Source organism: Pelobates fuscus, chromosome 8 (genome assembly GCF_036172605.1).
Source record: "Pelobates fuscus isolate aPelFus1 chromosome 8, aPelFus1.pri, whole genome shotgun sequence".
In the NCBI taxonomy this organism is placed as follows: domain Eukaryota; kingdom Metazoa; phylum Chordata; class Amphibia; order Anura; family Pelobatidae; genus Pelobates; species Pelobates fuscus.
Genome location: NC_086324.1, coordinates 81,667,090 through 81,694,544, shown reverse-complemented (window position 1 = coordinate 81,694,544; position 27,455 = coordinate 81,667,090). Strand labels below are relative to the sequence as shown.

Below are 27,455 nucleotides of genomic sequence, written 5' to 3'. Positions count from 1 at the left end.
CCCAACTTGGCCACTATTACAGCCTGCTGCAAAATGTAATGGGTTACTAAACTAAAAACAGTGTTTAATAAAACACTATTTATGGTTAGATAAAACCTTCCTACCCTGTTCCCACCATCAAATTACATTTAAAAAAAATTAAATGCTAAAACTTACATTCGTTGAGGCACCAAGACCAAGTTTCCCTGGCTGCCCGAGCCTCCTCCACTGATGTCATTAAATCTAGCTTAAGGTGCAGGAATGTGGACAAACTGCTTATTGACACCCCAGACATATTCACCACGACCACTTTAAATCACTGAAGTGGCCATGGTGCTTGAAGTAATCCTTTAAACTAAAATAGTTAATGTGTGATTTTTTTTTAAATCAGCATTAAGTTTGCTATTTATTTTTCAATTTAGCTCAGTTTGGTGTTTAGTGAATAAACTCCAAATGTTTTCATAGCTGCATATTTAAATAGATATAAAGACTATTATAAAATCCGCCAAGCTAACCCTTTGTAACGTCACATTAATTACTCCACCTGACGAAGTCCAGTTAAGACTCATGAAATAAATGCATATTAACTATATAGTTATTTATTCAACTGTACTGTAAGATTACATAAGACATATAAACATCATATTACTTACTACACCAATGAGAATCAAAATTTCGATTTAGGTCCACCCCATAGCATGTTCCATTTTCTTGCACTGATCGATTCTTTCTCCAGAGGCGGTCCTGATTGTCATGTTGAAATATAAAGTTTGCATTGTAAACTTGAAAATATATCAACCGCATCTCAAAAAATTTTTTTTGTAAATTACTGTATTTAAGACATTTTTGTAAATTACTGTATTTAAGACATTTTTCAAGAGACTTACTCATTCGGGGCCAATACAAACCATTGTCTAGAAATCTATTCATAAACAGGACTATACATAGGACATTAAGTCACACATTTAAACTGGAATAAAGGAGATTTAGTCTAAGGCTCTAAGGAAGGTTTTTTTTTACAGTAAGAACAATAAGGATGTGGAATTCTCTGCCGAAGAGGTGGTTTTATCAGAGTCTATCTGTACAGATGCTTAAACAGTAATCGGATAAATACCTGCAAAAACATAATATGCAGGGATATAATTTTTAGTTAGTGGGGTAATAGCTTTTTGATCAAATGAGCTATCTCACCGCCATTCTGGGATGAAGAATTATTTTTTTCCTTGTTTGTTGCAACATTGGAAGAGTTTCAAACAGTGTTTTTTGCCTTCTTTTGAATCAACAGCAAAAACAAATGTGAGAAAGGCTGAACTTGATGGAAGCATTTCTCTTTTCGGCTATGTAACTACGTATGTGGAAATAAGTTAACCTCTGTTTTTAATCTTTCAAAATTATTTTCTTTCAGGAATTGTACCAGAGTAAGGCAGATGTGGTTCCTATATTCAGAAAGGGTTCACAATCTTTGCCTGAAAATTATAGATATGTGAGTTTGACTTCTGTGGCTGCGAAAGTATTTGAAATATTATTAATGGATAATATTCAGGAAGTCATTAAGAAGAACTTGTTATCAGCAAAAATCTTCATGGTTTTATGAAACATAGGTCACGTCAAACTAACTTAATTGTATTCTACGAAGAAGTGAGTAGAAGTATGTATCATGGTGTTGCAGTGGATATGATCTACTTGGATTTTGTCAAGGCATTTAATTCGGTACGGAATAAATAGAAACTCAAAGAAACTGATCTAGATGAAAATGTTTGTTCTTGGGTAGAACATTGGCTTAACGATATAGTACAGAGAGTTGTCAATAATGGTAAATTGTCAAGCTGGACAAAGGGGGTAAGTGGTGTCCCTCGGGGCTCTGTTCTGGGACGGCTTTTGTTTAACATATTTATAAATAATCATGAAATAAGCATTGAAAGTCATGTTTCAGTGTTTGCAGATGACACAAACCTCTGTAAAGTAATACAATGTGAGCAATATATTACTATGCTGCAGAGGGATTCAGATAGATTTGTGGACTGAGCGCTTAAATGACAGATGACATTTAATGTATAAAATGCAAAGTTATGCGCTTCAGGGTTAAAATGCAAAGTTATGCGCTAAATGGTAGTGAATTAGGGATAATAATACACAAGGAGGATTTGGGAATTGTTATAGACAACAAACTATGTAACAATGTGCAACGTCAATCAGCAGTGGCTAAGGCCACTGGATGCATGCTTGCAAAAACATAATATTTAAGGATATAATCTTTAAATTGTGGGGTAATACCTTCTTGTTTCAGGGATAAATCTGACTGCCATTCTGGGGTCAAGAAGAATTTGTTTCCCAGTTTGTTGCAAAATTGGAAGTGCTTCAAACCTTTTTTTTTGTTGCCTTCTTTTGGATCAACAGCAAAATACAGGTGTGAGAAAGGCTAAACTTGATGGACACATCTATTTTCAGCCTTTGTAACAATGCTAGTAATATAGCAGAAAGCTCTGAAAGTGTGTCTGCATGTTTACATTCAGTATATGTTGTAATACAATACAGTTTATTATAATTGTACAGATATTTTTACGTCATTATTTGAGCCGACACCAAACTGTGCTTAGATGAGAAGTGTTATTGGAGGGGTACTTTGTAGGCTGAAGATCTTTACAGGTGGTAGAGGGGTAGCAGGATACTAGTGTGGCAGCCAGGAGAGTGGTGCTGCGCAGATGGGCTGCCCTGTGCCCTTTCTCCGTTACTTAGAGGGACACTTTGCACACATGAAACACTTCAGTTTTCTATCTTCTCTTAATTGCAGTTTCTTCTCTTAATAGCAGTTTATAAAACTTCTGATTTCAACTTTTATAAATAATTGCAAAAATATCCCCTGGCAGTCAGACAACTGAGTAGATTTTCTTCATGATTCCATTTGCTCGACAGAGCTAATAGTAGTGTCAGACATGCTGTGCTAGAGTAAGTTTGACTTCTCTCACAAGTAAAAGTGTACCTGTGAGGGCGTGTAGATGTACCCAAAATATTTTTTTAAAATGCAGCAATAAACACGTGCAATATTTCATTGGTGTTATATCTATTAAATTGTAAAAAAAATATATATTTCTGTTGGAGTGTTTATGTAGTGTGGCTAGATAGGATTGTTTTGAATAGAAAAAGTTACCTGCGCTCTCTTCTTAATCCCTATGTATATTTAGACAAATGGAGGTAATTTAGTTGCTCCAATGGCCATTGGAGGGAATGCCCGCCTGCCAACGTCAAGGCAGACCCCCCTAAGCGGGTCCTGACACTGACCCTTCAGCCTGCTTCCTTGAGCTTCTGGCAAAGATATCTCTAATGAGACAGAGAGGGGTATTTTTTGTATACACCCCTATATACTTATTAACCCTTAATAGGGAACACATGGCCATTGGAGCAACTAAATTACCTCCATTTGTCTAAATATACATAGGGATTAAGGAGAGAGCGCAGGTAAATTCTTCTTTTCTTTGGTTTTTACTATATATTGGGGCTGATGTGTACTGTAGTCATTGCTGCCGGCCCAGTAGTGATGGGAGTGAGCGCAGGACTTCTCTTTTTTGTATTTTAGGATTGTTTTGAATAACTGGCAATTCAGTATGTTTTTGTTTCTGGCTATTTATGTTTTTCATTAACATACCAGATCGTATAATTGGCAATATTTGCATAGAAGTGAGAACATGTCTCCAAGAGTGGAACCTTGGGTTAGGGATCATGTGGTTTTGTTTTGGACTCAAGGCTTGGATTACTAGATCCACCATGTTTCCAGAGGCAGATATATTTTTGTCATATTAATGAAAACACTTGAAAAGGGTTGTCTTGTAGTATGTATAATGCATAGTCTGCAGGATTCTTGCTTAACTACTTATTCTTAAACACCTTCTTCTGAATTCTACAAACTACATGACAACTTTCATGTGCTGCCCACTAATATGTATATGTGACATGTGCCCCGGAAAACATGGGGGGTCTGGTCAACCTTTCAAGCCCCAAGTGATTCTGGAAGCTTGCATTCCCTTTGGTTTACATAAGTTGGTTACCGTTTTAGAGTCATTTGGATCTTGAATTATCCCCAAATGACACATCTATGCAGGGTAGGAAATTGATATTTATATATATATATATTAATAAATCAATAGATTAAAAGTATAACAACAACCCCAACACTCCCCCCTTAATTCAAGGAATACAACTTACTAGACTAAAAAAAATTAGAAGCATGCAGCTTTACCAACATAGTTGTGGTCAAAATATCTAATGTGCAATTTAAACAAGAGAAATATACAGGGTTATTTACTAAAATGAGAATTCAAAGTGAATTTCAAATTAAATGCCAGAATAGCAGAACTGGAGGCACAGCTAGAATGTTTCCAGTTAGGGCTAGTGTGACCTTAAATTGGAAAGTCACTTTGAATTCACCCTGAATTTTCACGTTAATGAATAACCCTTCTAATTCTGAGAATTGTATTTGTTTATCTGAATTGTGGTGTATTTAAAATGATATGGGAAAAAAAAAAAGCCATTCGGTGACTGTAGCTGAGTTGGAAAAATATTTTCCAGATCAGCAATTTTAGCCTAAAAATTGCCATTTGGATTTCAGTTATTATTATTACTTATATTATTATTTATATAGCGCCAACATATTCTTCACTCAGCACTTGACAATTATAGAATTCGGATAACTGACAACAAGTAATTGACATTCAAACAGAGAAAATAAGAGAAGAAGACCATGTTCAAATGAGCTTACAATCTCCGATTCCAATGCTGTAAATTAGTTTGAATGCACATATTAGGGATTTTTCAAATGCATCTGAACAACTGTTACAGAATCAGTTGGACTGACCTAATCCTGACTGAACTTGGCTTTAGTAAATCCTCAAATTGCCAATGTGGTCAGAATTCGGACAAAGTCCAGAGTTTAATGAATAACATAATCAAAGGGAAACTGTCACTTTCTATGATTTTTTTATATATATTATATATACTTATCCCCTATATGTAACACATATTTATTTGTATGTTTTTATTTTTACCGTATATACTCGTGTATAAGTCGATCTCATGTATAAGTCGAGTGCAGTTTTGTGACCAACAATTGTGAAATATGCTATGCCTCGTGGATAAGTCGAGGGTAAAACTTGGGGCTATGAAATTCTGTGATTTTTATAATTATATACACACACACTCATACAAACACACACACTGCATTATATACACACACACTCATACAAACACACACTCTGCATTACACACACATACAAACAATCTGCATTATACACACACACACTCATACAAACACACACTCTGAATTATATACGCACACTCTGTGTGTATATAATGCAGAGTGTGTGTGTTTGTGTGAATGCAGAGTGTGTGTGTGTATATATAATGCATATTGTGTGTGTGTTTGTATGAGTGTGTGTGTATATAATTCAGTGTGTGTGTTTGTATGAGTGTGTGTGTGTATATAATGCAGAGTGTGTGTGTATATGAGTGTGTGTGTATACAATGCAGTGTGTGTGTTTGTATGAGTGTGTGTATGTATATGAGTGTGTGTATATAATGCAGTGTGTGTGTGTGTTTGTATGAGTGTGTGTGTGTATATAATGCAGAGTGTGTGTGTGTGTATGAGTATGTGTATATAATGCAGAGTGTGTGTTTGTATGAGTGTGTGTTTATGTGTTTGTGTGTGTGTGTAGTTTGTGTGAACTGGGTGGGGGGAGGGCATTTTTATTATTAAAAATTTTTTTATTTGAATATTTGAATTTTTTTATTTTAATATTTAAAAAATATTATTTTAGTATTTTTTTTATTTTAATTTTAATAATTTAATTTTTTATTATTATGTAATTTTATTTTCGCCCCCCCTCCCTGCTTGTTAGCTGGCCAGGGAGGGGGGCTCTCATTCCCTGGTGGTCCAGTGGATAGGCTGTGTAGGAGGGTGCTGGCAGAGAGCTCTTCCTTACCTTTCCTGCAGCTCCTGTCAGCTCCCTTCTCTCTCCTCCGGTCCGGTCAGCTCCACTGTAAGTCTTGCGGTCTCTCGCGGTCTCTCGCGGCTCTCGCGAGACTTACAGTGGAGCTGACAGTGGAGCTGACCGGACCGGAGGTGAAAGAACTGAGCTGACAGTAGCTGCAGGAAAGGTAAGGAAGAGCTCTATGCAGCCCCCAACAGGACCGCTGGGCTTTTAATGAGCCCGGCGGTCCTTGTCTGTATTATGGCAATGTAAGTTGCCATAATACAGACATTAACTCGAGTATAAGTCGAGTTGGGGTTTTTCAGCACAAAAAATGTGCTGAAAAACTCGACGTATACTCGAGTATATACGGTAGATTATTATATTTGTATATTTATTTCTCACATAAAGAAATGTTAAAATAGAGATGAGAAATGGAATTTATTAGATAAACTACCAATGAATGCGCAGTCGGGTAGGCGTGTATTCATACCTGCCATTGGCCGAATTAATATAGAGATGACCATTGCACAAGCAGAACCGCCCCCTCGGCACAAAGATGGCCAAAGACAGATCCTCAACTGGCATACAATTCCCATGATGCTTTACCAGCTGGGGATCTACCAATTGCTTATCCTTGCAGGGTTTATGTGTTTAAATGTAAGTATGTTTTTATATTGAGTAGGCGTGTGTAAATGCGGGGGTGTATTTGTATATGTTGGTATTTGAATACAGTGGTGTCTTTAGATGTAGTGTTGGCTTCTCAATGCAGGGGTGGGTTGGTATGCAGTGCTAGTGTTTAATGTTGGGATATATACACATACACTGACATTGGGTATACCCACAGCAGGGAAATAACTAAGTGAAAATTAAAAAGTAGAAAGGGGTTGGGGAGAACAGTGAATACTACCTAAAAATAAACTTAAAGGAACTAATTTCACCTAAACATACTTTCCCAGGCAGAGTGCATGTATACATTATATATATATTTTTTATATAATCTTCCCTCTGCTCCTACACATTTTGGTTGTCAGTTGTATGAAGCTTTTAAGAGTATTAAAGGGACTCTCCAGTGCCAGGAAAACAAACCGTTTTCCTGGCACTGCAGGTCCCCTCTCCCTCCCACCCCCCCATCCCAAGTTTCTGAAGGGGTTAAAACCCCTTCAGTGACTTACCTGTATCCAGCGCCGATGTCCCTCGGCGCTGGGTCGGGGTCCGCTCACGCTCTGGCCGGGGAGACCTATTGCGCATGCGCAGCCGCCAGCGGGGGAGACTTTAATTATCTCCCATTTAGGTGCTCAAGAGCATTTCTCCACTCAAAGAAAAACATGTACAGAAAAAAATTATAATTTCTAGAATGTACCTCATCACCTCTTCCCAACTTGCTGCTGTTTTCTGCTTATTGTTTTTATTTTACTTATTTTTTATCGTTTTAACCTATTATATATGTGCTGGAGAAAACAATAGTTAAGTTTGCAAAATAGTGTTTTAACAATGACTTGCTTCTATGTGTTTAAGAGCAGGACCTGGAGAGCTGAGGTAAAAACTTTTAATTATATCACATAAAGGTACATAACAACCATAGTCATAATCTTGTGGAATAGTTCAACTTTTTTATGCATATCCTTAAAGGGACACTATAGTCATCAAAACAACTTTAGCTTAATGAAACCATTTTTGTGTCTAGCTCATGCCTCTGAAGTCTCACTGCTTAATTATCTGCCATTTAGGAGTTAAATCGCTGTCATTTCTTTTTAGGCAGTCCTAATCACACCTTTCCTGGCTGTGACTGACACTCCTTTATGGAAACAAAATGGTTTAATTTTTTCAATCAGATGTAACTTACTTTAAAAGTCTTTATCTCCTGCTCTGTAAATTGAATTTTAATTACATACAGGATACTCCTGCAGGGTCTAGCAAGCTTTTAACAGAGCAGGAAACTAGAAATTCTAAATTAAACAGAATTGCTTTATTAAGCTAAAGTTATTTTGGAGACTATAGTGTCCATTTAAATATATTTTATACTGCATCAAATACTAATGTTTTCCTTACCGTTGTCCAGCTGTAAATATAGCCATCAACATTGAGCACCGGTATCACATAAAAGTCAACTTGTTTGAGAACTTTGGTGAGGTTGAAATCATCTTTATAATTTGAAATAATCTGCAGGGATACATATTATTATTAAACAGTTAAAGAGTTTATAAAACAAATAATGGAAATAGAGTATGTTTCAATTCCTAATGGATAAAGTTACTGTAGGATGTAGGCAGTAGACAACTGGAACAACATTTTGCTGTGCACCTCCACTTTTGGGACATCATCATGATGGCACATACAGTGAACCTCCATGATGTATTTTTTTTTTTTTAATTTAGACGTTTTTTATTCTTTTTATGAGCAAGTAGTTTACATCCTCCAACAGGAAACCAACTACTACAATATACTCAATTAACACAATTTATTAACTCCCAAAACCTATTACCGGACGGAATTCGTCCCTTGACAGGGTTTGAAAACTTATGCATGAATCCATGATGTATTTTTATTACTAGGAAGTGAGGGTCTAGCTTAAAAATTTACTCACTCTTTGTGGCTGTTTCTAAATGTCTTGTTTCAAAATGTAACATGTTTGTATATTGCACCTCTTCCTGTCCCAGGAAAACTTTCATCAAGTTTGTTTTAAACATTAAAGCATTAACAAACTGCTGTCATAACCCCTATATGTTGCAGATGACACCAGAGTGTTCTGGTTGTACCATACTCATTGACTATATTGAGATGTAGTCCTGTGCCAATTATGTGCCAATTTAAATGTAAAAGCTTATTTTAGAATTACACATTTTGTACGAATATGATTGCTTGTTCTTAAAGCACTATGGTTCTCTAACCATTTTAAATGTTATTCATTATCTTATTGACCCTTTTTGTGATCTCTGATGTCAACATGCTCTGAAAATTACAATATGCTATTGCTTAAAGGGATAATATAGTGCTAGGAATACAAACCTGTATTCCAGGCACTATCGCTCAACCTGCCTCCCCCCTCCGTCGCACCCCGCCCCGGCCTGGTGAATATAGGGTTAAAAACCTTTTTACTTACATTATTCGAGCACCGATATCCTGCGGCGCTGGGTCCTGCACATTAGACCTCCCCATATGAAAGCTCTGAATCAATGCTTTGTTATGGGGAAAAATCTGACGCTGGAGATCCTCATGCAGAGCTTGAAGACGTCCAATATCAGATACCAGACCAAAGGTCCATTTCAAATCAGGAAGCCCTCTAGTGGCTGTCTGGCAGACTTAGAGCTGCAGTGTAAACATTGCAGTTTCTCTGGAAAGGAACACAGCACCCAGACCACTGCAATGGGCTGAAGTGCTCTGGGTGCCTACAGTGTCCCTTTAAAACTGTTATTGGATGACTGATATCAATTAGAGTGCTTAAAATGATTTTAGGCTCAAGCACACTGCTCTAGTTGGCAGTGTTATTGGATAAAGTGAAATCGTGAAACAGGAAAAAATTCTCAAAGTGAGCAATATTTTCAGCTTGACCATTTTGGCCTAGAATTTGCAAATTACTTAGAATAATTTAAGTGAAACAAGAAAATGTTTCCTTCTCTATGTCCAAATATATTGGACCAGACACAAGTAAATGTGTTCAGAGTGGTGGTACCAGTTCCACCTGAGGGCTTGGACCCGTGGGCTATATTATCAAAGCAAAGAGAGGAAGAGTGACCCCAACACGGGGAGACTCAATGCTGGTATTTGTATTTAGACACAAGAAATACTTAACAACTACATAACTTTCTTGGAGATAGTCGGTATATATAAGGGGGGGGGAAATGCGTTTTTTAATGCTATCACATGTATCCAGAAAAATAAAATTATAAGCTTTCTTAACCGTATATACAAAAAGGATGCAATGTGTAGCTGGGTAACACAAGGTGATGGTTGTGAATAAAAAGTACTGTCTCTCCCCACTTTATCTTGACAAGCGGTCAAAGTTGGAAATGGTGTTATATGATCATCATTAACCCAATAATTACTGCTATGACCGAATGCAGATAAACCACTGTATGCGGAGCGGGGAGGTATTCACTAAACAGTCAAAATTAGCTATTTCCTCGAAAAGTTGTATGTAATAGATGAGTGCCCATGGTACAATAATGGTCCTACTAAATGTATTAGGAATACACATATAGAAAATATCACCCCTGTGTTGGGAGTCACTCTACCTCTCTTTGCTTTTGTACTTAGAATAATTTACTTTGAAGTCTTGGCAATTCGTACATAGAATACATTGTGAGTATTCGATTTTAACATACAAAGGTGTCTTACCAACGTCTTTATAATGCATACAAACTGACAGAAGGTGTATCTTCCTATAACAAATTAATTCAAAACATTTACCCCATTTATTCAATAATTTATTAAAACACACTAGACCCTCAAATCTGAAATCTCAAGCAATCCTCAGAGAAGCCTGGTGGAAAATATATATTTTAGATGTTCAGTTTATTCAGAAGATATATTTTTAGATAATAGCCCTAACTCATGACTCTACATGAAATTTGTCCTTTGATAAGTTTTGTTACTATGAAATAAGAGAACTTCTGGAAAATATAAACTTTATTGCAGGTAAAAAGTGTCATGATATAATTGTTTTCACTCAATTTAACTAATTGTTACCAATTGACATTAATATTGTTAGTTAACTTGGTTGCCCACTCTTACACTTACATTCTAAGCACCTGAGATAGAATGTCAGGATTACAAATAATTTACCTCCTTTACAAACCACTGGCAGTAAGCAACAGATATCCATTCCCGAGCATGAATTCCACATTCCATAAAAAATGCTTTCTTTTTCTTGTTTGAAGGCAATCCAAGCTGTAAAAACATTTAAAATGAACTATATTTTGCAGCATAAAGCAATTCAGAAGGTTAACCATGAAATTCAGTTAGTTTTAATATATATACAGCAGTGTAGAAAAATGTGGGGTCACTTAGAAATTTCCTGCTTTTTGGAAGAAAAAAATATTATTTTTGTCCATTAAAACATCAAATTGATCAGAAAATATTGTGTAGACATTGTTAATGTTGTAAATGACTAGTTGAGCATCTGGAGCATCAGCAATTCTTGGTTTGATTACAGGCTCCAGAAACACAAGGTATATATATATATATATATATATATATATACAGTGGGACCTCGGTTTACAAATGTCTCAGTTAACATAATTTTCGGTTTACAAATGAAAATCCATTGAAAATAATGCCTTGGTTTACAAATTTGTTTCGAAATACAAAGCAAGTTTCCCCAGGATGCATTGCACCTGGGAGGTTTATAGCACCTCCCCCTGCATGCTGGAGCCTGTGGTAGCACGTGGCTTTAAGTGTGGAGGTGTTGGAGCGGCTTTTGCATCGGGTTTTGAAGCCATTCTGGAAATTTTTGCAGTTGTTTTGGGACTTTTTGGTGCATTTCTCAAGCTGTGGAAAGGTAGGGAGCTGAGCTTCGTCGTTTGCATGCCTTTTACTGTGTGTTCTGCATTGTGGGTTGGTTTCCATGCGAGATCATTTTGACTTTCTTCTGACCTCCAGAACTGATTAATTGGTTTTCAATGCATTCCTATGGGAAAGCGTGTTTTGGTTTACACATTTTTCGCAATAAGAAACGTCCCGGAGAACGCATTAAATTCGTAAACCGAGGTACCACTGTATATATATATTAACCAAAGAAAGAAAAGTTACCTGCGCTCTCTCCTAAATCCCTATATATATTTAAACAAATGGAGGTTATTTAGTTACTCCAATGGCCATTGGAGGGAATGCCCACCTTCCAACGTCAAGGAACGTTAAGGAAACCTTGCTTCCTTAAGCTTCTGGCAAAGATATCTCTAATGAGACAGAGAGGGGTATTTTTTACGTACATCCCCTATATACTTATTAACCCTTAATAGGGAACACATGGGATGGGCGGCAGCATTGTAACATAGCTGTGTGATACAAAAAGTGAATACGAATACAAAAAAAAAACAAGCCCGGCGCTCAAACTCCCATCCCTTCTGGGCAGCAGCAATGACCATAGCACACATCAGCCCCAAAACATACAATAAAAAACAAAGAAAGAAAAGTTACCTGTGCTCTCTCCTAAATCCCTATGTATATTTAAACAAATGGAGGTTATTTAGTTTCTCCAATGGGCATTGGAGGGAATGCCCGCCTGCCATGTCAAGGCAGACCTCTCAGATGGGTCCTACACTGACCTTTCACCTTGCTTCCTTGAGCTTTTGGCAAAGATATCTCAAATGAGACAGAGAGGGGTATTTTTTATATACACCCCTACATACTTATTAACCCTTACTAGGGAACACATGGGATGGGCGGCAGCATTGTAACATAGCAGTGTTGTACCCTGTGTATTATATATATATATATATATATATATATATATATATATATAAGTATCAAAAAATTACCGGCACTCGTGGGTTTCTTTTCCAATTTATTGTAAGTAGGTACTGTTCAGGTGTCTTTGGTGTCCTGATGAAAGCTCCGACCGGGAGCTGAAACGTTGACTGAACAGTACCTATTTACAATAAATTGGAAAAGAAACCCACGAGTGCCGGTAATTTTTTTGATACTTGTATAAATTTGGAACTGAGCACCTGGTACAAAACTTGAGAGTTGGAGTGCAAGAGTTATTTTTTCTATATATATATATATATATATATATATATATATACAGTTGCAAGAAAAAGTATGTGAACCCTTTGGAATGATATGGATTTCTGCACAAATTGGTCATAAAATGTGATCTGATCATCATGTTTTTATTGAACACACCATGTAAACATTCACAGTGCAGGTGGAAAAAGTATGTGAACCCTTGGATTTAATAACTGGTTGAACCTCCTTTGGCAGCAATAACTTCAACCAAACGTTTCCTGTAGTTGCAGATCAGACGTGCACAACGGTCAGGAGTAATTCTTGACCATTCCTCTTTACAAAACTGTTTCAGTTCAGCATTCTTGGGATGTCTGGTGTGAATGTTTGAGCATTGTCAAGAGGAAGCTAGTGTCACAACTGGAATTAAAGGGACTACATAAAACATCCTCCATGAGCCACGAGGAGGAAGAAATTCCCATACCCATACCCACACCCATCTTGGCAGAGGGTTGCCAACCTGAATGTCGGCCCCCAAGGCGGCATAACAGACATAAGAAAGATGATCTGCAAAAAGTTAGCAGTCCTTAACCAAAGATAACTAGTAAACTGTTACCAGACAGTATGCTAGATACAGTTTATGAGACATTGTCCACAATCTCAATCAGCACCATCACAGAGACCAACAGGCTCATATATGCCACAGTATGCCTGACTACAAGATCAGGCTGAAGGAGAAACAATGCCCACCATAGAGGCTAACAAAAACATATCTCTGGGCATACCCAATGGTGTCTTTATAACAGGCAGTCTGTTATCTGGAGTTCAGAAAAAAACACACTGTTTCTGTACTATCCTGTGCTTTTGCCAAGAAAGGGAAGAAAGTTCATTAGCGCTGCACCAAATATTGTGCAAAATTCCAACAATCCATGTTTATGTCAAAATTTTGGACATAAGGAGAGATGTAGCACTGGTAAAAGTAGATTGTTACTTCTGGTTTATGTGTTAATATAGGAGTAAATGTAATTTTGACAATAGGGTGAAATATGTGTAAAAGCTAATGTTGATAAGATTTGTTTTACTAAACAGAACAAATCAGAAAATAAGCAAAGAGAATAACGTTATCTGTATACTCTGCAAGTTCTAAAGAACAGAAACATGTACTAACTCCCACAATACCTGTCTTGCTTCTTGTGTTTCTCAAAGGAGAAAAATTTACTTCAACCAATATCAAGTGTTGTACTGCAAAAGCTCTTAAAGTGAGAAGCAATATATAAAGTGCTTATTACGCAATGAAGTGCCACTTTTAATGTGAATAAATATAACAAAGTGCTTATACACATTTCAGTTAGAAAAAAAAATCCCATCTATAAAAGAAACAAAATATATTTCCATAGTGCATATTGTATACATAAATAATATCACAATTGTCTCCCCTAATTGTCACACTCATTTCTCATTTCCAGAGCTTTGTGTTTGAAATTTCGAGTCTCAACCTTTCTAATTGTACGCAAGCTTTAGGTTAGTGAAGAAAGGCATGTGAAATAATATGGGTTGTGAGATTTTACTTTATTTTACTCGCTTGAAGTGATGAATATATTTTCTGTTAATCCTAACACTTTTTGACATTTAATAGCAGTATTTTATAAACTCACTTTTAAATAGTAGATTGAGTGATTTTCGTATGTACTTCCCAGATAATGTTTTGTTACCAGATCACCGTGGTTTGTTTCAATATCTTCCATCCATTGATAAATCTGTAAATAGAGAAGCACATCATCTGTTCAGGTGTTCCCTAAGGTCTTCATTAAAAATTGCCTTCATTTTGTTTGATTTCTTGCTTTTGCTAACTTTACAAATGTTCAAGTTGAATCTCTGTACAGCGTAGCTGGTGGTGCGGCAAAGCTTAGCAGTAGCTTTTTCATTTTGTCTGAATGGGCTTACAAGCAAACTATATTTAGACCATTGAACTTCCAGTCCTATGTACATTAATTGGGCAGGTATCCACTACTACTTTATTAGCCTTACTCTTGTTCCCCTAAGGTCCCACCTAATCTTATGTAGTGCACCATGCACTTCAATATACCACTGGCATTGGGTAGCTGCTAGCTTCTTACTGTCTGTATTTTTTCACCTGACTTCTAGTCAACTGAAGAGGAGTTCTGATTAAGGATAACTTGAGTTTCTTGTCAGAACTTCCTGTGACACTTTGAAATATTTTCTCTTGGGTCAGGCTTAAATAAACACTACATTATGAGGGATATAAATGTCGATTCCTAACATTATAGTCCAGCCCACCTCAGTAAGGAATTAAAAGGTATTTTACTTACCTTATCTGGCTTATCTCAATGGCTGTGATATTCAATCTTGATGAACTCAGCCAATCCAATGCTTTCCCAAAGGAAGTTGGATACGAATGGAGAATTCACCGGACCGAATTTGTGTCCGAATGGCAAATTTGTCGGCTCATAATTATTTCAGCACATAATTATGATATCTACAGTCATGCAAATAAGGATTGTTACTTTCCACAAATCATAAGGAATTCCCTTATAATGTGGACCAATACAAGTTAAGCCATGCCTATTTATACTTTCCTCTCCCACTCCATGTTGCCCTGTTGTGGTTCTCGTAGCCCAAGAGTGTGTTCCTTGTGTATCCTTTTTCTGGTATCTGATGTATTTCGTTTATCATGTCTCGAGATCTATGTAAACCTTTGACCTTGGCTTATTATATAATTTATCTGAATTTCTTATGTCCTTGATCTCAGCATTCTCTCTGACTCCTCTACCGTTAGTCCAGCCATTCTAAGGACCGGTACATGGAAAGTCCATTTATTGTGTTATTGTCTGCACTGTGTGGCGCACAGGTGGATAATTTTATAGACCGCATGGATCAATTTGCATAGGCCTTGCAAGCAATCCTTACTTTTATAGTTCACTTGCAACCAGAGACTCAGGCTACTGATGTAGCTCCAACTTCTAGTACTCCTACTCCTGTTGCAGGTAATTACATTCCTCTAATACACATGACTCCTTAACAGTGTTACAATGGGGATTCTATGTTGTGTTGTCATTTTCTAAGCCAGGTTGACATACATTTTAAATCTAACCGACAATCAATTCTCTTCCCCCATATCTACATCAAGCTATATATTTTTTTTGACTGTGTTCTCTTCAGTGTCCCTTTTTATGGATTTAATTTCGCAATAAAGTTTATTACATTTGATTTTTTTCCCCATCTTATTTAGGGAAGAATATTTGTCTCATATGCCTAAAGGGATATTTTATTTTGGTAATTCTTGTGTTTGTATCTTGGATTACCCCTGCAATAGTTTTCCTGAGCACGCCACCCTAGTAGGGAAGTATTTCTCTTATTGGGTTTACTCCAAAAAAAGCAGCGTTACAGTGCTAAAACTTCAGGAACATGGTACAGACACCTAAACCACTACATTAAGCTTAAATGGTTCTGGTGACTATAGTGTCCTTTTAATAAAAATAGTTTACTCTTGCATTGTACTGCTTTTTGTTATGGGCAATTAACAATATGATGAACACACAACATTAATGTATTAGGCTGTAACTTTTTTCATGGATGTTATTTTATAATTATTAATTATTCTTTCTCTGATATTTGTATTTATTATGTGTATGTAATTTTGGGAGATTATATAATGTTTACTCTAAACCAGATATGACTCATTTACATTTAATGCATTATATAGATAGCACATTACATAATACATGTGTGACGAGACCAATCTCGCCACATTGCATTGGAGGAGCCTGGTTGCCCGCCTGCTGCCTTTGGATTATGGACCGGCAGCTAAAGGGTTAATTTCACTGTGCAGAAGGATTTATTTCTCCCTTTCTGCACAGCCGTTCGGTAGATTCTATCTACCGAACAAACAGCCTGGTTGCAACCTCCCCAGAGCCGTGGGAAGCCGGCCGGCGCCATTAATTGGCCACCCAGAAGCTGGAGTGTGCTGCCAATTTACCTCCCTGAAGCTGCGGTTAACCGCAGCTTAATTGCTTGTTACTGGGTGGCCGCTGTTACACTTAGCGGCCGCTAGGTGGCGGTGTTCTGGAGCTCCCCGGGCAGCCAGCACTTTTCTGCCCGGCCTTCATGCACCAAAATCGGACACTTTTACGTGCAGGCACCGCTGAACCTCCAGCCCCTGGTTCTAATTCGTATGGATTTGGTGAATGCAGGGAAATTCGGTAGTTTGTATATGTGAATGTTTTAACCCAGATAGCTATGCCATGGAGCCAATTCGTGTAATTAAAGACTCTGGCTCCATGGCAATTAAACTGTATTCGTCTGAGTGCCATTCAACTAATAATGTGCACTCAGACCTGAGCTATCTGGGGATATGTTACATGTCTGTGTTTAATGTAATACAAGTAACTTTATATATTTTAAAGCATATACTGTATTTAGGTCCCCACACGTGTAATGGAGTTTTGTCTTTGTCCTGGGAGATAATTGGATTACTTCTCCAATTATCTCTAGGGCAGAAGGGAGGAAGCCAGGATGCATTGTGGGGATGTTTTACTTCTGTTTGTCCTGAAATGCTAAGTGTCTGTCTTTTGTTACAGTCTTCCATTTGGTCCCCTAGGGGAGTGTCCACCAGGTGGGAGACCTGCATAAATACAGGGGCAGGTAGCCCTCAATAAACAGACCACTGCTTGACCCTCAACACGGAGCCTTGTCTCGTTCTTGGGGGGATTCACTGTATGCTGCTGGAGATTGATTGCTAGGAGTGTAAGCTGATGTATGCTTTTCCTGTTCGTCTGCTGGCAGCTATTCGTGAGGTTCCAGTTGGAGTGCTACCTTATTCCCTTGTATGCAGTTCGGGAGTTTGGTGCATTCATTTATATCCAAATTCGTGAGTTTTGATGTTCTGCAGTAGCTGTGCCTTTCTGAGAAAAGGGGATTATCGCCTAAATGGATTTTTACCCCTTTTCTGCTGAAACGGTCCATTACAACATGCAAAACAGTACATTAAAAATAATAAAAATCAGAGCTTTCAAACCGACAGCTATCAATGCTTAGTATACTGTCTATATCATTGCTGAGCTTTTCCTTAAAAAAGATTTATGGGCAGGGTTTTCTGTGAGTTGCAATTCAATTGTTACCTTGCCTCTGTCGAAAGCTAACAGATGTACAATGATTCTAAGAAATGTAAGTCACAACATCAGGTAAAGTAGTGCATTTGAGAGAAAAAAACAAAAACACTGCAGGATAGTTGGAGGGATATACATTGTGGGCTTATCTGAAAGTGGCCTAGGGGTTTTTTCTTCCCTTTCTTCCCCTCTCCCCCCACTATATATACTATATGACATCTATACAAACCAAGAAAGTAACGGTGGGAAAAAATCCCATCCACTTGAAGTCACAGTATAGTCAATACATTGTTAAACACATATCTGCAAGACAAGACTTGCGTTTCCCAAGAAATCTTAAATGTGTGGTCTATGTTTAACAATGTATTGACTATCAACTTTTTTTCCCTAGTTTCTTGGTTTGGGCTCTGCAAGTAATGCCAAGCCTTAATAGCAAGCCAACCTCCTACTCATGAGTTGCACTAATAGTTAAACAGCTGTCCATAAATGGTTTACTGGCTTTGCATCCCTTCCTGAGGTGTGTTTCAAAGCTGTTGTATACAGCAGAAATAATCTCCAAGGAATCTGTGGCGAATATAACCTCGCCACAGGAGGAGCCTGCTTGCCAGCCTCCTGCCTCAGGACTATGGGCTCTGCAAGATAGACTGTAAAATACACTTTAACAGGCTCCGTTCGTGTGATTTTGGATTATATTGTTCAGGACCTGAACAACTGCACAAACCAGATACCACCCGTGTTGTTGTTAAGCCCAATTGACACCTTCTACTGAGTCCCACCGCTGTCACTAGATGAGGCGGACACCCGGTTAGGAACACGGGTTTCACCGCCAGAGATGTTCTTTTCTCCCTAGTAGTGAGTTATGCTGCAATAATCTCAATAGCGATAATCCAAAGCGGTATAGCAGGTATAGCTTTCCCCCAAAGACATTAGTCAAGACTGAATGCTGGGGGCAAACTGGTTTATTGGAGGCCACACACGGCCTTTTATGCAAAATCCCCTGCAAGGGCTCTCCAACTCAACATTACAGGGTAATCCCCCCATGGTTTTCTCTGTACCTGAGAGAGAACTTCTTGAAAACAAACATCTACATTAAATTATCTCTCAGGTACAGAACATGTACAATTATTACACCCCAAAATACACACAATACAATCAGGTACCCCCTCAAGTCCTATATCTCCAGATAGCCTGGATCTAAGCTCCCAACATATCCAAAAAGCGCTCAGATCCCACAAACGCAGCTGAAACACCACAGGGGTAAAGTTCTGTTCTATTTCGTGGGTACAAAATTACACAATATACCGAATGTGGATATTAGCCCGTATGTGTCACGTATTCATCCGCACATAAAAATGTGGTTAATGACATTTACTGTCTTGACAGGAAAAGTTGTGTCAAGAAACATTACCGTCCTGACAGGAAAAGTTGTGCCGAGCAGCAATCATGCACATGGAAACCTGGTAATTACTTTTGGGGTCAAAGGCCGTTCATGGCCAATCAAATCCGCAGTCTCCCTAAAGCCTGTCATTCTAAAATTCTGTTAATCCAATAAAAAAGATACTGCAAGATACACATTTTGAATTTCATCTGTTATTTTACATCTGCATCACTGGTCTGATATGTCTACAATCTTTACTCTACCACGATATGTATAAAATCACCACTCTTTTTACCCTCTCTCCTCACTTTTTCCTTCTCCTTTCCGCACCCCTCCAACCCCCAAGTTCCTCCTTGTTAATGTGCTAATGTTTTTGTTTTACAATTTCTCTGCTGGTATTACAAATCTGAAGATAATATGAACCTGAAACAATTTAATGTATGTATACTGAAGTCATTGGATACAACTGCATACTTGTATCTTATCTTTGTACGTACATCCTAAATGTTCAATAAAGAGTTATTTGCAAAACAATTTATTGTGGGCTTATAGAGCAAACCAGATGAGAACTAGTTTGTATTAGAAAATAATCTGCAGATCTTTAAGACAAAGGATATTTAAAGAACACACCCGCATAAATAATTGTAACCTACCCTATGCATTGTAACTAACTTTGTTAATGCCTGAAGTGCTCCTATAAAACATTCCTAAAAATAACCAATAACAATAAAGCTTTTACTTTTTAACTAGGAAATATCCAAACTAAGCTGACTAATACATGCCATCAGTTTCTATTTTTCTGTTAATGTGTAGTTTACAATGTCCAAATTTGAATCAATCTTTTTTTTTTTTTTTTTTTTTACAATGTGTTATTCTTACCTCATCCATTGGGTGGTATATGGTATAATTATAATTTCTCGATGATATCTGATTCCTTTGCATGGTCTTCCCACTTTGAGCATTTTTATCTATTAACTTTTGCACATCGCTAATCATAATCCTAGAAAGGAAAATAATTGTTGTGAGATTTCTTATGGTTTCTTCAAGAGATTTACATAGAACATTTAAACAAAGAAGAAAAATATAGATAATTAGAACATTAATTAAATAATTATTCTCTATATAGTGAGTTATGGTATTTTTTTAATTCTAAAACTCTGAATATTGTATACTTATTGGTGTGATATTTTCAGGAAGAAGGATAACAATGTTATGATGATAAACAATTGGTGGTGAATTTGAAACCAATTTGAAAGAACCAAACTAAAAAAACTTTCTTTTAATAAAAGGGTAACCCTTTTTATGTTGGTCCATTAGTGTTTAAAAATAATTAAAAAAAAAATATTAATAATAATAATAGTTCTCCTGGCAACTCCATATTCCTCCACTAACCTCACTCCCCCAACATGCAGGGGAGGGATGTCAGGAAGAATTGGCTAAGACGTAGACATGGACAGCACACTGGGGTTGGGTGGTTGTGCTGCCATTGGATGCCTGATGCAAGCAAGCTATGCATGTTGATGACAGACATTCAATTGTCAGAGAACGGACATCCCAATGATACTTTGGGAGGTGGTGTTACACCTCCAGCAGCACACTCTGTATATTCAGGATTTTAGCAAAAAACTCTGCACATACAGACTCCAAGCACCATGACCAATTAAAAATCACTGATGTTGTCATGGTACTTGCTTTGAGTAAACATTTGAGTTCAGAGACCTTTTTCCTTCTCTATCTGCTCTTTCAGTATACTTTTCCAAGTTGGGTCTCAAGTATATAATTAAGTCTATAATTAATTAAATAATGAACTGCATGAAGCAGTGTGTACCTGTTGGCTCCCCATCACAGAATAAACATCTGCAAATCCTATCTAGATCTCACCCATTTATTTTATAGTAATCTAAGATGGAAAAGTATGAATTTAAGACCTATTTTAGTATACAACGCAATACAGTACAAAGTAACAGTGGATCATGTAAAATCTAGTACAGGAACAGAGAGAAAAGGTTGGTGCTTTCTCAGCAGCCTCCCTAAAGCCCAACAGAACACGAACATATTTATTTACTAAAATGACAACTCAACGTGAATCCAAAGTGGAACACTCCAATTATCTAACGCAGTTTAGCATTCTGCTCCAAATCACGTGGACTTCCTCTGATGACATGTTGCTTCTAGTGATGTGCACCAGTAAAAAAATGGTTTTATTTCTTTTTGATTTGTTGATTTTCAGATTTTGATTTGGCAGAAATTCTGAAATTATCAATTTGGAATGAGAGGAAATTTGGAAAAAAATGTATAAGAGAATGCTGGGAAGGAGTGCTTTCAACTGAAGTCCTTAGTTTCAATGGAGCAATATTAAAAATAGAAGAGACAAAACCCAAATATAGTGTAGTATTTTATGGAATCAAATATGACAATTATAAAAGATTGCACTGACACTTTTCCGGATCTATAGATCAGCTCTAGATCACTGCACCTGTATGGTACAATCCCCAACTGTGGCTATGTAGATGGTCCTGGTCCTATATGAGGAGTTGTCTTTAGGCCAGTGGTTAGCAATTGGAAAAGAAAAATATACTGGCGCTTTTGACAGAACCTTGATATATCTAGTAGCCGCTGTATCACCAAATGTACCTTCCCATATACACAAATTACCAATCAAGTTTTATTAAGGAAAGAAAAAAGAAAGACACCTTTTTGGAACAGGAAAAGGGTTTTTTTGGCTGCGGCCAGTGCTTGGCATGCAGAAGAACTGGTAATAAGAAAAGAAGAATCACACAATTTGAGAATAAAAAACAGAAATACGAGATCAGGGAAGTTATCACATGTCACACGAACAATGTGATCTATGTTATGCAATGCCCTTGTGGCTTGAATTATGTGGGCAAAACCAGTCGACCACTACATATTAGGATAGAGGAGCATAGTAGAAATATAATGAAGGGGGCAGAGAACCACAGTGTACCTCTCCATTATAAGAAATATCATAACCAATCACCGTTAGGTAGTAACTTTTTGGGGTTAAATAGAGTGGGGAAAGATTGGAGGGGGGGGATTTTAATAAGAAACTCAGCAAGGAAGAAATGAAGTGGATCTTCGAACTAAATACCCTCATCCCCTACGGCTTGAATTCAGAATTCGAAATTTGTCATTTTTTAGATTAATTTATTTATTTTTAAGGATTTATTTTAGATTTTAGATTTTGTGCTGGAGAATATATATATTTTTTAGGATATCTGTATGCCTTCTTGATGCATTCTACCCTTTATTCTTATGTTAAGACTCCCTTGGTTTATTTTTTTTGCTATTCTCATTTTTTCTGATATGCATAGGTATAAGTGATATGTTTACCTTACTAGAATAGTTATAAGACTGTTTTAATATTTGTGTCCCCCCTTTTTTAGAAGGGGAGATTTTTTATGATCTAAAGTTTTTAGAGCATTTTTATAATACTAGATTCAGAATATATATCTTGAAGATATTGTGTATATGTTACACTATTAGGACTTATATAATGATAGCTTCCTATATAGTAATCAGGATTCCGATATGTGTATATATGTCTATTTCACTTAAATACATTCTCTCGTTACGAACGCCATGTATAAGTATTAAGGACATCTGAAGAGAGAGTGTGCAGCTCTCGGTACCTACAGGGTTAACAGTACCACTAACAACTTTCCACCGGTATGCCGTCACATGTGGAAGTGAATGGAAATGAGAACGAGGCTTGAGACGCATGCCGTCACATGCGGAAGTGAACGGAAATGAGAACGAGGCTTGAGACGCATGCAGAGGCAGTCGGAGAGGCGGGAAGAGGAGCGCGCCAGAAAACAGCTGAACGCCGGATTGAAGATTGAACACAAAGGTATAAGAGCAGGACTCCTGACAGTAGGAGGAACACTTGGAAAACTTTTGCACCTAGCTGAGGAAGCCGACATTGTGTTGGCGAAACGCGTCCTGGGAAATTGCAAAATAGTATCACCTTTATGCCCAGTGTATTTGTATACACAGTTATTTTATGTTATTTACCTGTTTAAGTATATTGGTTCTTATATATTGTAATTGGCCATTACAATTTTAGATCTTAATACTAAATAATAAATATATTTTTTAAAAATCATCTGGGCTACTGGTTCCTGCTCTTAAAGGAGTGTAGTCCTTAACTACACATTGTGCATCAATTGAGCCTAAAAGTTGGCTCTCGACTTGTGAGTATAATCCCTATATTCGTTTTATACTGAACACTGGTTATAGACGATATTGTACTATATATTTTCTCGCTTGAGCTCTAGCCACATCCGAAAAAAAGGACTGAAGAAGGGTAAAGGTCGCCTTTACGGACCTGAAAGCGTGTACTCCTGAGCTTGGCTATAAGCTCAACTAAATGTGAGTGGTTCTATATACAAGTTTATAATCTATACACTGAATCACAGAGTTGCACTATGAAGATTTAATTTGTTTTTCAGAACATTTGGGTATCAAATTTCATCTACCCTACGACCTTTTGGGAAGGGAATACTCCTAAAAGTGTGGACTAAATTGAGTATTGTATGTAGCGCTACACCTTTCTTTTTTGGCAGTGGTTAGCAATGTAAGGTCAGCAGCGGTAGAAGTGGTGCTCAAATTCAATGTATTCGCACTGTGTGCCAGTAGAAATTGCTCCACTAATGTAAGAAAAATATAAAAACAAAATATAGTGCTCTGTGTTTCACCCATATAAAGGCTTTTTCAAATTGTCCTTTGGAAAAAAACTTTGAAAAAGCCTTTATATAGGTGAAACACAGAGGACACTCTGAAAAAACTTTGAAAAAGCCTTTATATAGGTGAAACACAGAGCACTATTTTTTGTTTTTATCTTTTTTTATATTGTTGTAGTTTTATATTACTGTAGCCAGCATTATCTACTGGCACACCAGAAGACATTGAATGTGAACACCACTACTACTGCTGGCTACAGTAATATAGATGTAAGGCTGCTGATCTTACATCGCTAACCACTGGCCTATAGACAATTCCTCATATAGGACCATCTACATATCCACAGACAGGGATTGTACCGTCCAGGCGCAGTGATTTGGAGCTGATCTTTAGCTCCAAAAAAGTGTAACTGCAATCTTTTTTATTTGCTATATTTGATACCCTAAAATACTACACTATATTTGAGTTGTACCTTCTATTTTTCATAATGCTCCATTGGAACTAAGGATTTTAGTTAAAAGCACTACTTCCCGGCAGGGATGTATTTACCACAAGGCAAACAAGGCATTTGTCTAGGGCGGCACTTTCGGGGAGAGGGTGGGGGGAGGGCACCAAGAAATGCCACCCCAAGCTCCCAGACAAATGCCTTGTTTGCCTTGTGTTCTGGGGCTGTCCACCTTACTGTGAGTGAGTGAGTGTAGCTGTCAGTGTGTGTCTGTGAGTGAGAATGGGTGTGCCTGTGAGTTTGTGTCAGTGTGTGTATGTCATTTTATGTGTATCTGAGAGTGTGTGCCTGTCAGTGAGTGGGTGTGTCAGTGTGTGTATGTCATTTTATGTGTATCTGAGAGTGTGTGCCTGTCAGTGAGTGGGTGTGTCAGTGTGTGTCTGTCAGTGAAAGTGTGTGTTGGTTAAACAGTGCATGCCAATGACTGTGTATCTGTCAGTGCATGTATCAATGAGGGCATGTGTCTGTCAAAAAATGGCCTTGACACGAATTGGGGGGGTAAATTTAGTTTTGGGGGTGCCCGAATTTAGTCGTGCCTAGGGCAGCACAAATCCAAAATACACCACTGCTTCCCGGCATTCTCTTATTTATTCTCATCAATGACCACCAGAAGGAAGAGACTCTGGTTTTGGGAAGTTCGAGCTGCTACAGATGCAAAATGCAAGCGCCAGAATTCCCTCTCTTTTTTTTACATTTTGGAAAAAAATGTGTTCACTTCCAAAATTTAGATGCCATTATTCTCACTATTCAAAAAGTTACCAAAAAAGGGTGCTGTTTAGCAGATTTATATATATCCTTTAAAATGGTAATTCCACATTAGGCTACCAAAATAGGGACTAAACACAACTGAAAGATCAAATTAACAAAAAGGATTTTATTTCTTAATTTTGATATTTTGGCTTGCCAGAGCACCTACCTTGCAAAGACTTCTCATAGAGCTGAATTGGGCACAGACTATTTCCCCCCTGAAGGTCTCTTTTGGGAAAAAAAATAGCAGGGCTTGCAAATGCTGCAGCTTTTCCAAACTGTTTTATGATATACCCCGAATTAATACATGCATTAAATTGCATGCATGTATTCATTGGGGGTACATCTACTAAAAAGTGACTTAGAATTGTTTGCCCAATTCGGCAGTGGAGAGTTCATTTAAATGGGTTTCCCTAGCTTATAATGGCAATGGAAAGTACAGTAGTGTTAGTAAGAAAAGTGTGCATTCCTGTGGTTTAATGTTACATTATTTGAATCAGTTTTTAATCAGACAACACCATTAAATGTAAACATAAGAAAAAATAAAATAAAAAATAAAATATTTAAACATACGTAAAAGGAATTCCTTGTCCGAGAAGATTTTCTTTCATCAGCTGAATACGAGAAAATGGTATCTGGATATGAGTCTCTCTGCCTTCATGAATTTCTTCGGCTGAATCAGGCTTCCATAGATCCAGCTGAAATATTTATATTACTAATTAGTGATTAAAAACATGACAAATTGGTATGAAGGTTGTATGAAGGGGGTTGATGGTAATGTGAGAGGGAGCGGGGGGTTGATGGTAATGTGAGAGGGAGCGGGGGGTTGATGGTAATGTGAGAGGGAGCGGGGGGTTGATGGTAATGTGAGAGGGAGCGGGGGGTGATGGTAATGTGAGAGGGAGTGGGGGGTGATAGTAATGTGAGAGTGAGAGGGGGTAATGTGAGAGTGAGGGGGGTAATGTGAGAGTGAGGGGGGTAAATGTGAGAGTGAGAGGGGGTAAATGTGAGAGTGAGAGGGGGTAATGTGAGAGCGAGAGGGGGTAAGGTGAGAGTGAGAGGGGGTAAGGTGAGAGTGAGAGGGGGTAATGTGAGAGTGAGAGGGGGTGATGGTGAGTGGGGGGAGGCTGAGGGTGGTGACGGAGGGTTATGCTGAGGGTGGTGATGCTGAGGGTGGTGGGGGGTAATGCTGAGGGTGGTGAGGGGTGATGCTGAGGGTGGTGATGCTGAGGGTGGTGGGGGTGATGGTGATGGTGGTGGGGGTGAGGCTGAGGGTGGTGGGGGGGTGATGGTGACGGTGGTGGGGGGGTGAAGCAGATGGTGGTGGTGGGTGTAGCTGAGGGTGGTGGGGGTGAGGCTGAGGGTGCTGGGGGGTGATGGTGGTGGGGGGTGAAGCTGAGGGTGGTGGGGGGTGAGGCTGAGGGTGGTGATGGTGGGTGATGGTGGTGGGGGGTAATGGTGAGGGTGGGGAGGGGTGATGGTGGTGAGGGTGAGGGTGGGGAGGGGTGATGGTGGTGGGGGTGAGGCTGAGGGTGGGGAGGGGTGATGGTGGTGGGGGGTGAGGGTGGTGGGGGGTGATGGTGGTCGGGGGTGAGGCTGAGGGTGGTGAAGCTGGGGGTGAGTCTGAGTGTGGTGAGGGGTGATGGGGAGGGAGAGCCTACCTTTCCCTGGTGGTCCAGTGGGCTCCCTGGTGGTCCGGTCGGCACTGCTCCCTGGTGGTCTGCAGCTCCGCAGAACTGCACACCGTGTAATCTCGCGAGATTTCAGAGCGTTGCCGTGGTAACCCGCGGCAACGCTCTGTCTGATTGGCCAATTCTCGAAAGTCACATGGTCTGCAGCTCTGCACACTGCGGAGCTGCAGACCAGTGTCTGCGATGGTGGCCGGGCAGCCAGGAGGGGCAAGCCGCCGGGCCCCCTCCTGGTGTCAGGTCCTCGGTCAGTGACCGAGGACCTGACACACTCTGCCAACAGGCGGTTTAGGCGGCCACGAGGCCCCAGCCAGCGCGAGGCCTTAGGCGGCCGCCTAAACCGCCTAATTAGAGAGCCGCCTCTGTTTATACCTTCCTGAAAGTTTCGCCACCTAGCTCCAAAAGGTCGGCACTCGCTGCCACATATAATATACAAACGAGATAGTTCATGAGTAGTGCATCTTTATTAGTAATTACTATTCAGTGTACTGCAAAATATATACATAATGTAAATATTATCTCTATATTTTATAATACACTGGCACATTTTTGAAACATTTGAATCACAGATCGAGTGAGAAAAAATAACCACAAGAAGGAAGAAAAGAGCAGTTAAATATTTCTACATATCATATCTGTGTTTAACAATGTATAAATATAGATTTTGCTTATTGCTCCTTAATTTTTCCATCTATATGTCACTTC

General features: G+C 38.4%; 2 protein-coding genes across 2 annotated transcripts in view; both read right to left on the bottom strand.

Annotated features, from left to right (window-relative positions):
- Positions 1–27,455, bottom strand: part of LOC134570823 (carboxypeptidase O-like) — a 467,541-nt gene that overhangs the window by 185,451 nt on the left and 254,635 nt on the right. The window lies entirely within an intron of this gene.
- The window catches only part of LOC134571267 (carboxypeptidase O-like), a 65,587-nt gene that overhangs the window by 4,881 nt on the left and 33,251 nt on the right, over positions 1–27,455 (bottom strand). Inside the window, exons 3-8 of the mRNA XM_063429439.1 lie at positions 25,636–25,760; positions 19,989–20,109; positions 14,261–14,362; positions 10,725–10,829; positions 7,992–8,102; positions 633–723 (exon numbers count right to left, since the gene is read on the bottom strand). Of these exons, the coding sequence (XP_063285509.1) occupies positions 633–723; positions 7,992–8,102; positions 10,725–10,829; positions 14,261–14,362; positions 19,989–20,109; positions 25,636–25,760 (655 nt within the window). The remainder of the gene's footprint in view (positions 1–632; positions 724–7,991; positions 8,103–10,724; positions 10,830–14,260; positions 14,363–19,988; positions 20,110–25,635; positions 25,761–27,455) is intronic.